General features: G+C 60.1%; 2 protein-coding genes across 5 annotated transcripts in view; both read right to left on the bottom strand.

Moving 5' to 3' along the window:
- Positions 1-441: 441 nt before the first annotated feature.
- On the bottom strand, positions 442-4,609 carry KREMEN2 (kringle containing transmembrane protein 2). 2 transcript variants are annotated; one of them, XM_087449493.1, is made up of 9 exons: positions 4,202-4,609; positions 3,799-3,973; positions 2,903-2,994; positions 2,678-2,802; positions 2,326-2,572; positions 1,650-1,982; positions 1,459-1,584; positions 1,297-1,375; positions 442-1,049 (listed from the first exon to the last, which is right to left on the bottom strand). In XM_087449493.1, the coding sequence occupies exons 1-9, from the start codon at positions 4,380-4,382 to the stop codon at positions 839-841; spliced, it is 1,569 nt and encodes a 522-aa protein (XP_087305619.1). In that variant the 5' UTR covers positions 4,383-4,609; the 3' UTR covers positions 442-838. The 2 variants fall into 2 exon arrangements, with proteins under 2 accessions (XP_087305619.1, XP_087305620.1); XM_087449494.1 differs by having other exon boundaries at positions 443-1,049; positions 2,326-2,479.
- A 7,153-nt stretch (positions 4,610-11,762) lies between these two features.
- FLYWCH1 (FLYWCH-type zinc finger 1) overlaps positions 11,763-14,145 on the bottom strand; it is a 46,469-nt gene continuing 44,086 nt past the window's right edge. For all 3 annotated transcript variants that reach the window (XM_087449491.1, XM_014793521.2, XM_004438150.3), the window contains exon 10: positions 11,763-12,888. In XM_087449491.1, coding sequence (XP_087305617.1) covers positions 12,849-12,888 — 40 coding nt within the window. In that variant the 3' untranslated portion in view covers positions 11,763-12,848. The remainder of the gene's footprint in view (positions 12,889-14,145) is intronic.

Genomic DNA, 14,145 nt, shown 5'->3' with positions numbered 1-14,145 from the left:
CTCCTCCGGAGCGCAGGAAGGCGCGCTGAGATGCCCGGGCCTCTACAGGTGTGCCTGACGCACCCAGCGCCCTCGGGCGAAGCTCTGCCCTTCGGGCCAGGCTTCTTCGAGCTTGGGTTCGGCCGAACTCGTTCCGTTATTGCCCACAAGGCGCATCTTCGGCACCAACCAGGACAGGCAGAAAATGAAGAGAAAGAGCCAGGGGAGAAAGTTCAGTCCCCGCCCAGATTCATCCTAAGGAGGGCCCAGAAAGGCATCCTGTTTTGTGCTTAACCCCGCCCACAACCGGCCTCCTCCTCCTCCCTTCTCCAGGACCCGCCCACCCATCCTTCCGCCTCCGGAGTCCCTCAGTCCTTTGCATTCCACGGGCGTCCGAGAAACTCTTTGCTTGGAATGTCCTTAATTTGCATGGACACACCCAACCCTTGGCTCCCGTACCCTTATTAACATAGCCCTTCCCATCATGTAAGAACTTGGCGGAGCCCTATACCAAAATAGGTCCTTTATTCAAAGTCCATGGCTGGTCTTTTGACCACTTTTGTTGACCTCTCACATTTCACTTAGGGCAGCAGTCCAGGACCACCCCCAAGAGGGTCTCAAAGACCCGTGAAATCAGAGACCCCCATATTAAGGTCTATGAGGAGGGTAACCGGATTCCTCTTGCCCTTTGGCCTTGTCCATCTGGACTCCGAGGATCAGGCCAAGTTCCCAATAATAACACCAGATACTTCCTGTTTGATGTCTGTCCTCCACGAGGTGACCAAAGGCCGAGTGCGGCATAGCGTCTCAGGTGTCCATCCCGCCGGCGGAGGGTTCAGTGGACCCTGGGGGTCCCGAGTCAGAGAGCAGAGATGAGTGAGCGCAGGGAACTCTGGCTGGAGGCGCTCAGGGGCCGGTAACTCGCGGCTAGACCCTCAGCCTGGGGGTCCCCGGGGGGGCAGGGCAGGGCCACCCCTCGAGGCCGGCGGTACCACACGGCCAAGCTTCTCCCAGGGCCTCGGGAAGGACCCAACGCGGGGGCCCCTTTTCCTGGAGCCAGCAGACAGCTCCTAAAGAGGGAGCAGAGGTCAGCCGAACCCCCAACCAATCTCATCTCCGGCATCCTACATTGCCTGTGATCCCGTGCGAGATGCCCCGTGTGGACCCAAGGCCTTGTCCCTCAAGAACCCAGGAGTTCCTCCCAGCCCCGTTCCCCTCATGGGCCCCAGCTTTCCACCAGGAACCCCGCGCCCCAGGGCACCGAGGCGTCAGGTCCCGGGCTGGGTCCGCCCTCCAGCCCTGCCCCAGCGCGCGCACCGTCGGCGCAGCAGGCGCAGCACCGACAGCAGCAGCAGCAGCAGCACTGAGACGGCCGTCACCGTCGAGAAGACCCGGGCTGTGGGCACACGGGTGCAGTGAGGACAGGGCTTGGAAGGGGCCGCTCCCCAAGCTCCCTCCCGCCTCGCACGCCCGCCTCACCCCCCATCGCAGCTTCTGGAGCCCCAGGCCTGGGGCTGCAGCTCACGTTGGCCCCGTCGGGGGGCGCTGCGGGGGTCTGGGCCGAGCCCTTGGGGGCCACCCAGTCCTCGGCGGCGTCCTGCAGCCCTGCGGAGAGGGGTGTGAGGCAGGGTGGCGGGGGAGCGGGCGGAGGGGGAGGGGCGGGGCCTCACCGCGGTAGGTGAGCGCGAAGCCCTGCGCGTGGCCGCGCGCGTCGCTGCGGAAGGTGAGCAGCAGCGCGGCGACACGCAGGCGCAGCGGCCCGGGCGGCGGCGGGCGGGCGCCGTCGAAGGCGCGGAGCAGGCTGCCCGAGGCGGCGTCGCGCAGCTCCAGCCGGTCGCGTGGGTCGGCCAGCTCGAAGAGGCGGAAGGTGAGCTCCAGCGCGGCGCCCGGCGGGCCCAGCGCCCAGCTGCAGTTCCGGTCCGGCCCGTACTCGTCCGGAAAGTCCGGGGAGTAGATGACGCCCTGAGGTGCGGTCCAGTTCCCCTGGCAGGAGCCCACGGACACTGTGGGCGGGGCCGGCGGTCAGAACCCGGAGGCCCCAGGCTCTTCCCTCAGAGGCGGAGCTCCGCCCCGCCGCAGCTAGGCCCCGCCCCCATCCAGCCCCACCCCCTCCGCGGGCCCCGCCAGCCCCTTCCGTAGACCCCGGCCTCACACCGTTAATCTCCTGGTCAGGGCACGCCTCCACCCAGACCCTGTCGCTGGCCCCCAGCCCAGGCCCTTTCTCAGCCCCTGCCCCCAGCCTACGGCCTCCAGGTTCCCGATTCCGCCCCCTATCGGGGCATCGCACTCTGGGTCCCACCCAGACTTCTCCCCTCACCCAGGCCCCTCATCCCCGCCCCTCCTCACCTTCGTAGATGCCCAGGCGCCCATCGCCGCCGCACAGCTGGCCCGGGTGGCCGAAGCAGATCTGGTCACAGTCGGTGGCCGGGGCCGGGCGTCCCCGGGCCAGGTCGCTTTCAGAGCCACAGAAACAGGCGTAGCCGGCCTCCAAGCCCGCCAGCTGGGGGCACAGACCAGGTGACCCCAGAGGCAGGGGCCGAGGTAGGGGTGGGGTGGTGGAAGCCAGGAGTCGGGGTCGGAAGTGGGAATCGGGCTGGAGGTTCAGAAATCAGTGTCAAGGTTTGGCGTCAGAGTCGGGAGTTGATTTGGGTCCTGAGGTCAAGGTCAGGGGTCACTGGTCGGGGCTGGCGGGCAGTACCTGGTAGCCTTTCATGCGGCAGAAGCGAAGGCACACCTGGACCGTGAGCTTCGTGGAGGTGCCACTAGGGCCGCTGAGGGCCGGGGGTGCCCCCGAGTCCACGAAGCAGCCCAGGTACCCGGGCACTGGGGGGGTCAGTGGAGTCGGGCTCTGTCAGGCGCCTCCGAAAACGAACTCCCTCCGGGCAGCCCCGCGCTCCCCCCTTGTCCAGCCGGGCCCACTCACTGTGGCACGTGGGGATGTCGCAGTAGCGCCAGTAGATGCCCTCCTCCGACTCGGCCACGTAGCACCACGGCTGCACGTCTCCGTCGGGGTTCCTGCGGGAGGGGGAGAAGTGATCGGAATCCCACTGCCCTAAGAGCCACGAATCCCGGGCTGCGCCCCACGGTCTATTCGGAAACTAGCCCCATGTATGTTAGTTGAGCGCTCCTCCGTTCTCGCACAAATTCTGGTTTGCCCCACGTGCTTCTGGATGTCGACTTCCGAGCAGACCGTGGGAAGCCATTAAAGGGGCCCTGAGGGCTGATTTTAGGTCTTCAGCTGTTGCTAGGACGTGACCTCATATATGAGGACTTTGAGGCCATCTGTAGTGTTCGCCCCCCACCCAGCCATGGGCCTCGGCCACGTCCCTTGCCTCGGAGCCCTGCCTTAAAGCAGAAGTAGTGAGCCCAAAGCTTTGCGGCTCAGCAGAGAAGTGCCCTTTCGATCCGCTTGGGCCCTGCCGCTCAAGACAGCAGACGGGGCTCTGAGCCTCCAGTCCCTCGGTCACCGCTAGTAGATGCCGCGCGCAGAAGTAGTACGGCAAGAGCCCACCCAGCCCCTCACGCCAGGGCCCGCCCTCTGACGAGACCCCGCCCGCAGGGGCCCCTTGGGTGCCCAAGACTGGTCCTTCGCTCCTGGCCCTGCGTGAGGCCCTGCAGAAGTTGGGCGCGTAAGGCGGGACCCACGGAAGAGTCCCAGCGCCTAGCCCCGCCCCCAGCTCAACTAGGCCCCGCCCATCGCTTTGGCTCCGCCCCCGACCCTCCCGGTGGACCCCGTACTCGCCCAGAGACCTCCGCTCCGCCCACACGGAGGTCCTGCCCCGCCACCAGCGAGGCCCCGCCCCTGGCCCCGCCCCTCACCGACAGAAGTTGTGAGCACCCAGCCCCCAGCGGCCCTGGGGGTCGCTGGCGCTGCTGTAGCTGTGCTGCTGCGTCTGATCCCAGAAGAGGCAGGGACGGCCGGCCCCACGCGGGCCCGTGCGGTTCTGGTGGCCGCGGTAGTCGGCGCCATTCACCTGGAAGCACTCGGACAGGCCTGCACGGCGACGGCAGGGCCTGGGGAGGTCCGGACCCTCGCCCGGCATCCTCACCCGCCGACGCCAGCTCCCGTCCCGCTCCCCAGCCAGTGCCCCCGGCGGCCGTGGTGCCCTGGGGCTGCTCAGCTGCTCGTGCCACCTGCTCCCCAGCCTCGGGACCTGGATCCTAGGCGCGGAGGCGGTGGAGGGAGTGGTGACCACGGCCCAGTCGCCGGGCCAGGACTCACCTGGGCTATGCAGGCTCCCTGCGGAGGCCCCGCGTGGCGGCAGCAGCGGGCGGAGGAGGAGGAGAAAGAGGAGGCCCTGCCGGGCCCGTGTCCCCATCGCCGCGGACCAAGAAGAGGTCGCCCTGGCCCACACATGCCGCCTGCCGTCCCCGGGGTCGCTTCGGGGTCTCCCAGGCCACATGGGGGGCGTTGTCCTCTGACCTTCTGTCCTCGTCCCACTCTGGGCGGCGCTCTCCGTCTGGGGCGGGCGAAATATCTCCCGGGGGTATTTGCCTCCTAGGGTTTCTGCCCCTGGAGGCGTCTCTCTGCCCCTGTCCCTACTGGGGGTCTCCCCGGGGGTGGTCTTTGGCCAGGGGCGTTCTCCGTCCTGCCTCTCCGTGCTCGGGGTCGTGCCTCAGCCTCCACACCCGCCCCCTCCCGCGGCGCCTCGCTCTCTGAGTCTCCTTCGCCCGGGTTGCCAACGCGCTGGCTCCTGCCCCCCTCGCATCCCTCCGCGGATCCCTCCCCCCTGGGTCCCTCCCTCCCCACCCCATCCCCCGAGGCCGGGAAGCCCCGCCCGAGACTGGAGCCGAGGCAGCAGGTCCAGACGCCTCCCACGCCCGCCTCCCCCCCACCCCCCGCCGGGGACCCTCGGCGTCCCAGCTCTCGCCGGCCCCCTCCCCCTCTCAGGGTCGGTGCAGGTTCTAGTGGGAGTGTGTGGAGGAGGCCAGGCCGGGCTGGTGGACAGAAGGACCCCAGTGGAGGACATACGAGACCCTCTCCCGAGGCCACCCGCCCCCGGGACACGCCGGAGTTTCCGGCTCACAGGCACTCTTGAATGAAGTGCACGCACGCACTCCCACTCAGTCACCCATTCACTATCAGAAGCTCACACCCCTCGCTCCCCAGGTGCCGACGCCTCTGGCCTGACAGAGGAAGTGCCACTCCCTGCCCCCGCACCCGCGAGACAGGCGGGAATGGTGGACGCTCAGTCCTGGACAGGCAGGGGCAGCTGGTGTCTGGGGAGGAAGGCAGCTGCGTCCCTCGTCCCACCCTGTCCCCTCCTACCCTCCCCCTTCTCTCCCTAGGACCCCCAGCCCAGGCTCGCTGGAGCCCTCGCAGCGCCGAGGAATTCCCCCAGCGGTGCCCCCCCCACCTGGCGGGGGAGGGGGAGGGGAGCAGGCCCGGGCAGGCGTGGGGGGAAATTCCCCGCCCCCTCCCCCTGGGCCCGACTCCTGTGAGTCCTCTGATCTCCCAGCGCCGCCCGCCGGCTGCCCCCAGGGCTTGGGGGGAGGCCAGCGCAGGTGCGTGGGAGCGCGGGGGCCGGTGAGGAGGCGGGTGGTGGCCGGGGCCCAGAGCGGCCCTGCCCCACCCAGATCCCCTGCCCCGCAGTCCAGCCTCCCCACCCCTCAGCGGGCCCCCACCCGGCTGTCCAGCCCGGAGGACCTGTCCCCGCCCTGTCAGCAGCCCCCCCCAAGATGGGGGACACAGGGGAGATTCTAGAAAAGCCAAGGTGGCCCTGGCGGTGAGAGACCGGCGGAGACCTCGAAGTTAGTGCTCCACACGCAGGCTCTTGCGTCCGGGGGCAGGTGGCGCGCGGGGGAGCAAGGCAAGGTGGTGGGCTTGCTGAGACTCGAGGCCGGCGCCCGGGTCGCCTCCTAGGGGACTCCTCTCAGCGGCCAGGCTAGCGCAGGCTCCCATCGCAGTTTCCTGTCCCCGCTGAGCACTGGACTGGGAGTCTCACCTGTGTGCACTAGCCCTGCCCCGGGAACCGGTCTGACGCTCCCCCTAGCGAGGGAGCAGCGGGGCCACCTGTCGACTGGCCCCCTTCTCCCTCCTGTCCATGAGCGCCGGGGCTGCGGGGGCTCGGGGACGTCGTCCCAGGCTCTGGCCCACAGAAAGCATCCCAGGGCATCAGGCCTAGGCCGTGGACGATGGGGGTGCATGGGGAGCCTCACCTTCCTGGGTCTCAGCCCCACTGAGGAAAGGGGAGGTGGGGGACAGGGACTACTAGATCACCACGTGAACGCGGATCAGAGGGGGAAGTGCAGGAGGAACTGGTCCCTGCCCTGGCGAGAGGGTGACCAAAAAGGATTGTCCATCTGGTCCACTGTACTTTGGCCCTCTACTCCCAGTGGGCCTCAGTTTCCTGCAAACGGGGGTATCAGATGAGAGGGAGGGGGTGCTCACTTTCAAAATTTGGGCACTGGGATGAGGGGCAACATCCTCATTGCAAGTTCCAGTCCCAGGGGGCTCATGGAATCTCCAACTAAGGAAGGCCTTGGCCCTGGCCCCGGCCACCACCACTTCTGGGGAGTTCAGAAAAGCCCCCTGCTGAGGGGCCCCACAGTTCCCTGCTACCCCTGGTCCCTTGGCAGCAATGGCACTGCTGTTGTGGGAGGGCTGGGTCCCGTCTGCCCCCATCCACCTGTGTTTACTGATCCCAGCTCCTCCAGCTCCTGCACAAACAGCTAGACTTCCCTTCCCCTCCTCCCCTGCATTAAGTGTGGTTGTGGGAGTGAGTGCAGGCCAATGGCGCGCGGGCAGGAGTGATGCCTCTCGATGCTCAGAGTCAGGGCCGAGGGAGGGCGCTGACCAGCAGCGTTAGCATCCGCAGGAGCTTGTTAGAAATGTGGAATCTCAGGCTCCACCCCGGCGCTCCTTCATGAGAACCTGCATTTAACAAGATCTGCAGGTGTACAAGTATGGAAAGCACTGGTGGAGGCCCCCGCCAGGTCTGGCCTATGGCAGCCTCAGTTTCTCTCTCCTCCATTCACCAACTGAATAGAGGGGATGCCCAGGGCTAAACAAGGGTGGAAGGAGCTGGATTCCTGAGTGACCTTGTGGAAGGCGCCGCCAACGAGAAATACCAGCTTGGGACTCTGCGTGAGTGAGAAATAAACATCTGTTGTGTTAAGCCACCGAGACTGGGGGCTTGCTTGTTACAGCAGCTGGCACAGCCTACCTGACTAATACACCCTGCCACCCCCATTCAGTTCTTGTCTTCCGCATTGGTTTCTTAAGGCCACTGTAACAAAGTACCACAGACTGGGGGCTTAAACAACAGAAATTTATTGTCTCACAGTCTGGAGGCTGGAAGTCCGAGACTGAGATGTCAGTAGGGTTGGCTCCTCCTGAGAGCTGTGAGGGAGAATTTATCGATGCCTCTTGGTTAGCTTCTGGCGGTTTGCTGGCCATCATTGGCATTCCTTGGCTCACAGAGGCATCACCCCAATCTCTGCCTTCATCTTCACATGGCCTTCTCCCCGTGTGCGTGTCTGGGTCCAAATTTCCCCTTTTCAGAAGGACAGCAGCCATATTGGATTAGGGGCCCAACCTACCCCAGAATGACCTCATCTTAACTAACCACATCTGCGACGACCAAGTTCCAAATAAGGTCACATTCTCAGGTACTGGGAGTTAGGACTTCAACACGTGAATTTGGGGGACACAATTCAACTCATAACATCTCTCAATTTTTTTCTTGTGCTTTTCCATCCGTGCTGCCACCTCCTTAGTCTGGGCCACCACCATCTCCTACCTGGACAAATGGCTCTCCCAAATGATGTCCAACTCCCTGCTCGTACCCTCTGCAACTCCTCCAGCAGCCAGTCTTTCTTTTTCTTTGGTGGGAGAAAGGCATTTACTGCAGGTACCTTCTGGCCCTTGGCCATCCACTCATCTTCTTTTTTATCATGGTAAAAAACACATAACATTAAGTTTACTATCTTAACTATTTTTAAGTGAATAGTTCAGTAGTCAAGTATATTCACATCATTGTGCAACAGATCTCGAACTTTTTCATCTTGTAACACTGAAACTCTACACCCATTAAACACTGATTCCCCCTCCCCTCCCCCAGCCCCCGGGAACCACCTTTGTACTTTCTGCGTCTAGGATTTTGAGTACTTTAGATATTTCATAGGAGTGGAATCGTACAGTATTTGTCCTTTCCTAACCGGCTTATTTTGCTTGGCATTGTGTTCACCAGCTTCATCCATGTAGTAGCACAGGACTTCCTTCCTTTTTCAGGCTGCATAATATTCCATATGGATAGGCCACATTTTCTTTATCTATTCATCTGTCAATGGACATGTGAATCACTTCCACCAGCCAGAGTCCAACAGACATGGGACAGAGACCCGAGCAGGACCCTGACCCTCATCCACACTGCACTCCCCTCATGCATTCAGCCAGTCATTCAGTCGATCATATCTTTAACAAGTATTTATGAGCACTTGCTGCATGCTAGGCAAATGATCCCTTCTCTGAAGTATTGGAGGTGGGAGGGAGAGTCAAGGTCCATGTCAGGGCCCCTGTTTATTTCCAAAGCTGAGGGGCCCATCTAGTGCCCTCAGAGCCCTGGGAGGGACAGTGGAGTGGGCAGCCAGGAGCGGGTGGGCTCTACAGAGCTGTGATGAGGATGCAGCCTGAGCCCGGCGGCTGCCCTGTCCTTGGTTGGGCTCCAGAGACCCCCTTGGGTGCCTCTGGCTTCTGGTCCTTGAACCAGGTAGTCAGACTTGATATGGACACGAGGGAGTGAACATCTGGGGCAGGTGCTCCATGATGGGATTGCGTTTTAGAAAAGCCCCTGGGTGTCATGGGGATGGAATGCAGAGAGGGGACACTGGAGGCTTCTGTGGTCATGCAGGCGAATGGCTGGGGCTCTAGGTGACTCAGGGGGATGGAGGTTTATTAATACAAGGACAGACTGAAGGGTTGTCTTTACCATATAAGTGCCTTATGTGGTGCTATGGACTGAATGTGTGTCCCCCCCAAATTTCATATGTTGAAATCTTAGTCCCAGTGTAACAGTGTTAGGGGCCTTTGGGAAGTGTTCAGGTCAGGGTGGAGCCTCATAATGGATTAGGGCCTTATAAGAAGAGGCCAGAGAGTTAGCTAGCTCCCCCACACCCCCATATGAGGACACAGCAAGAAGGTGGCCGTCTGTAAACCAGGGAGGGAGCCCTCACCAGAACCCAACCCTGATCTCAGACTTCCAGCTTCCAGAACTGTGAGAAACAACTGTCTGTTGTTTAAGCCCCTCCTTCCTGCCCCCCACCCTGTCTATGGTATTTGTTATGGCAGCCCAAAATCCACAAACCCCTCCAGCACCAGAGGAAGGAACTCCCCCTCAGCCTTAACACATAGGGAAAGAGGCCGAAGGAGTGACTGCTGACGGGTCTGGCGTTTCTTTTCGGGTGATGAAATGTTCTGGAATCAGACAGTGGTGATGGAGGCACAACTTGGTGAATATACTACCAGCCATTGAATTGCAGAGTATGTGGATCATATCTGAATAAAGCTGTTACTGAAAAAGACAAAAAGAACTAGGCAGGGGGGCACTGGTGGGCACTGACAGCTGGCAGGACAGCAGACGGGCAGGGCGGCAGGGAGGACAGCCCTGGGTTTCTCCGTGTGTGGTGGAGCCATGAGACAAGGAGGACGGCAGGCCGATACTCCCCTTCGCCGCTCGCTCCCAGTGCCCATGGGACGCCCAGGGCCAAGGCCCTGGAGGCCGCTGGACATGCAGGTTTGCTTGCAGGAGGGAGGACCAGGCTGGCGCTGCATGTTGACAAACTGTGAACCCCGAAAGTGGCTGGGCAGAAAGGGGCTGAGGTCCAGTCCCCAGCACACCAACCACTGCGCTCAGAGGTTGTTGGGGGCTGAGGAGCCCAGGAGGGAGGCTGGGAGGGGACGCAGGGAGGTGGGTGGAGAACTCAACGGCTGCCATCAGGGAGGGATCAAGGAGGGACGGCCGAGGACGAGCTCTGAGACGCATCCGACGCATCCGCTGACTTCAGGGACAAGGAGGTCCTTGGTGCAACCCTGCCGAAGCCATCTGGACAGAGGATGTGGGGACAGGAGGTGGAGCTGGGGCCAGAAGGGGGAGCGGGGTCCATGAGCAGTGTTTCCATGAGGCTCACCTCACCACCGTGGGGACGGGGACTGGGGGCCAGGGCTGTTAGAGCCAACCACTGCTCCCCACTTTAGAAATCTGAGTTCCTTGTTGGTACTTTCGCTACTCCTTGTGACCTTTTTATTTTAAATTTCATAATTGAGACGTTGTTGCACACTGTCATACAAAGGGGCACAGAGACACACTACCGGTGCCACACGGTGCAGACACGACAAAATAGGGTTTATTGGGGGAAACTAGCAGCAGAGTGGGAGCAAGGGCGGAGGAGGGCAGCCCCGCCAATTTGTCACCGTCCCCAAGGTGCCAGCTTCCCAGACAGGGACCTGCCCCTGTGCGCCTTGCTCTCTGACAGGGATGGGGTAGGGGGCGTCTCTGGCCCTGGAACCGTGGGGGAAGTGGAGGTATGAGGGGGAAGCCTCTGGAGCTCAGTGGCTGAGTGGCCATGGGGCCATGCAAGGTGACTGCAGTGTCCAAACTCACGTCCATCTGAGAGTCCTCAGTCTGAGCCACATGGACCATCCCTCTGTCCTCCGAGGTCAAAGCAGGTGTGGAGAGGAGAGTGCACCAGCCCTCATCATGAATGTCCGGGAGGGGAGAGAAGCCCATGTCCTTCCTCCGAGTCTCCTGGCACTGTACCCCGATGTCTGGATGCCTGGAGCCCAGCCAAGGCAACAGCATGGGACTCGGGACCAGGGAAGTCGCTGGCCCTGCGGAGGCCCCATTGAGGGGCTGCGGACCCAGCAGACTGTGCAGGCTTTGCAGGTGGCTCAGCGCTTCTTGCCAGGCACCTCGGGCCTGTGTGAGGTCCCCCTTCCAAGGTGGGACAGAGCCGAGACCCAACTGGTGGTGACACAAACTTGACCAGCCTTGTGAGTCTAGGTGCGTTCCCCTAGGTGTGGCTGCCTCCCGTGGGTGTGCACATTTGTGGCATGAAGACGGCTCTGGGATTGGGGTGTCGCATCTGCTCCCACAGGGCCGTGTCTTTGGCCTTGGCCGTGGGCAGGTCACTGTCCTGGGGCAGTGTGCTTCATGGCCCAGAGCACTGCCCCAAACGTAGCCCCTGTGTCGAGTGTCCACCGCTGAGGGCCATCAGCATGATGGGCACTTTGGCAGATACCTGCCTCCCGCCTGCAACGTGGCTGTCACGTTTCTGGGCCGTCTTAACCGCTGGCAACAATGGGAGGCGTGGGCCCCGTGGAGCCGGCAGTTGGGTCACTCGATGGGCCGGTTACCTGCCTGCGAAGGTAGCCCGGGTCTCAGGGTCTAAGCTGCCCGTTGCTTGGGCACCATCTCTATTTTAGGCTTGCCCCAGCTTGTGAAAACAGTCAGGGAGGACTCAGGACCAGAGGCAGCAGAGAGAATCCAGGCCTCTTTCAGTGACATCAGGGCCGGGAAGCGGCCAGGAGGGCCACACTGCCCCCTGTAGGCTTGGAGCAGAGGCCTCAGCAACCCCTCTCGAGGCCCCCCACAAGCTCTTGGTCCAGCTCACATCGGGGCCAGGTGGCCTGGCACTACCCCAGGTGTGGGGGTCTCCCAGGGGTTTCCCCAACCAAATTCTGTCGCTTCCAACCCCATGGCACTGAGACACGTGGAGTGTATGGCTTCCTGGTGGTGGACAGTGGTTGCAAAGGGGATGTGGACACACACAGCAGCTCTACACGGTGAGGTATAAGATAGGGTTTACTGGGGGAAATGAATAAGCAGAGGGATGGGGGGGCACTTGAGCTGTCACTGTCCCATAGCTGGACGGCAGGCTCTGTGGCCAGCTTGCCAGGAGAGAGGCAGCCTGCTGCTGTGTGCTCCCCCTGCGATTATAGGATGGGGCAAGGGACATCACTGTCGAGGACACAGCCTTGTTAGCAAGCAGCAGCCTCTGGAGTTCCCGGGGGACGTCGGCCTGCTTCTTCTTGGACCTGCTAGGCCAGCTCTCTGCCACACTACTGGACGGGAGAGGGCATGTGCCTCTGCTGCCATCCGGGTCTGCCTCTCCTCCTGCATCAGACAAACGTGGGCGACCCGGGACACCGCTGGCCTCAGCCAGGTAAGTGTCTGGCCTTCCTGCGGACATCCGGGCTGGCTCCCACTGCCAAGAACGACGCCTGCCATGGGGACGCTGGGTTTAATTTAAATTGGAAACAGCAAAGGAAAGAAAGTCCGAGAAAGGGTGTAGTGAGACTTCTGGTTTGGCCTGCTCTGTTACGGTGGGGGACGGCTGTCGCCTGGCAGCAGGGGGCCAAGAGCATGAAGGCCCACATGGCACCTGCCCAGAAAAAACCTGGGGTGGCTGGTACTCCGCAGGGCAGCTCAACTCAGCTTGAAGAAGCAGGAACTCCCCCAAATGTGCCCTGGACGAAGCAGGGCCACACCAGGGGAAAGTCCTTGGCAAAGTCGCGTGCTCTGAAAACCCATGGGTGTTAGCGGCTTGGAGCGGCAGAGCAGGGAAGAGGTGTCTGACAAAAGATGCTTCTTCAGATCTTCGGAGGCCGGAGCGTTCCCCACGTCACGCACACCCGCAAGCCGCCAGCTCCTGGCACTCTTCTTTGCCCGCACAAAGACACCATCAAAGTATTCCTCCTGGAACACCTCTTGAGGAAAGTGAAGGCCATTGATGCTTTGGAAGAGTGAAAGAGTTTTAGTCAAGCAAACTCTAACCGGGTGGGAAATGCCGGGGTCCCATGTGGACGCGGAGCATCCTTGATGCTGGCAACACGTGAGGTTCCTCTGCTCGAATCGGGGAGGAGATTGGCCTCACTGGGACTTGCTGTCAAGTTTTACATCTTTGACCTTCCTGATTACAAAGAAACACATATTCATTATCAGAATCCAAATGTGGCGCAAATAGATAATACAGAAAGTTAAGGATTCCTGTGATCCTTTTTCCTAGAGATAACCATCAACTGGATCATTTTTATACACACACATCTACACACATCATATCAATTCCTTTAAAATGTGAGATCACTCCATAACATATATTTTGGGAATTCCCAGCTTTCTACACTAGCATGTCCTGGGAGGAAACACCCAACATTCCTGAGAAGTTGAGTTCCATTTCCTGTCCCAGAAGTTGCTGGTACTCACAGCCTGGACTTTTCAAGATTCTTTGTCAAGAAAATGCAAAGTTCTCCTGTATTACTGTGATGGGTTTAGAACGTGTTCACAAGTTCTTTGATATTCCTCACTTCAAGTGGAGGAGCCTAGTTCCCCTCCCCTTGGGTGTGGGCTAGATGTGGTGACTGGCTTCCAATGAACAGAGTAAAGCAGGAGTGACAGGGTGTGACAATGGTCATAAAAGTCCCTGTGGCTTCCTTCCTTTCCTTAAATAGCTTTATTAAGCTATAATTCACATACCATACGGTTCACCCATGTAAAGTGTAGAATTCGATGGTCTTTAGTGTATTCACCGAGTTGTGCATCCATCACCACGATCACTTTTAGAACATTTTCATCAGCCCAGAAAGAAACTCCATACCCTTCAGCTCTCACCCCCATTTCTAGCCTTAGAAATCTACTCATCTACTTTCTGTTGCCATAGATTTGCCCATTCTGGACATTTCTCAGAAATGGAATCATAGACTAGGTGCTCTTTTGTGACTGGTTTCTTTCACTTAGCATAATGTTTTCAAGGTTCATCCACGTTGTAGCATGAATCAATACTTCATTCCTTTTTATGGCTGAATAATATTTCATTGTATGGATAGACCATCTTTTATTTATCCATTCACCCACTAATGGACATTTTGAGTTGTTTTCACTTTTTGGCTATAATGAGTAATGTTAATTATAACATTAGCATACATTCTTGTACGGACACACGTTTTCAATTCTCTTGGGTATATACCTAGGAGCGGAATTACTGGGTAAACATACACTCTATGTTTAACATTTTGAGGAACTGCCAGCCTTGTTTTCTAAAGTGCCTGCACCACTTTACATTTCCACCAAGAGGGTATGAGGGTTCCAGTTCTCCACATCCTCGCCAACACTTGTTATTGTCTGCCTTTTTTATTATAGGCCACCCAAGTGGGTGTGAAGTGTATCTCAT

The sequence above is a fragment of the Ceratotherium simum genome, chromosome 26 (genome assembly GCF_057802395.1).
Source record: "Ceratotherium simum simum isolate JZ-2026a chromosome 26, ASM5780239v1, whole genome shotgun sequence".
Lineage (NCBI taxonomy): Eukaryota > Metazoa > Chordata > Mammalia > Perissodactyla > Rhinocerotidae > Ceratotherium > Ceratotherium simum.
The sequence above is the reverse complement of the archived record's forward strand: the minus strand, read 5'-3'. Positions and strand labels throughout refer to the sequence as shown.

Coding starts and splice junctions, on each gene's coding strand:
- KREMEN2 (XM_087449493.1), bottom strand. CDS start 4,382: ATGTGGCCTGGGAGACCCCGAAGCGACCCCGGGGACGGCAGGCGGCAT. Junction 1,983..2,325: donor GCGCCTGGGCATCTACGAAG/GTGAGGAGGGGC, acceptor CCCCGCCCACAG/TGTCCGTGGGCTCCTGCCAG. Junction 1,376..1,458: donor TCCAGAAGCTGCGATGGGGG/GTGAGGCGGGCG, acceptor GTGTGCCCACAG/CCCGGGTCTTCTCGACGGTG.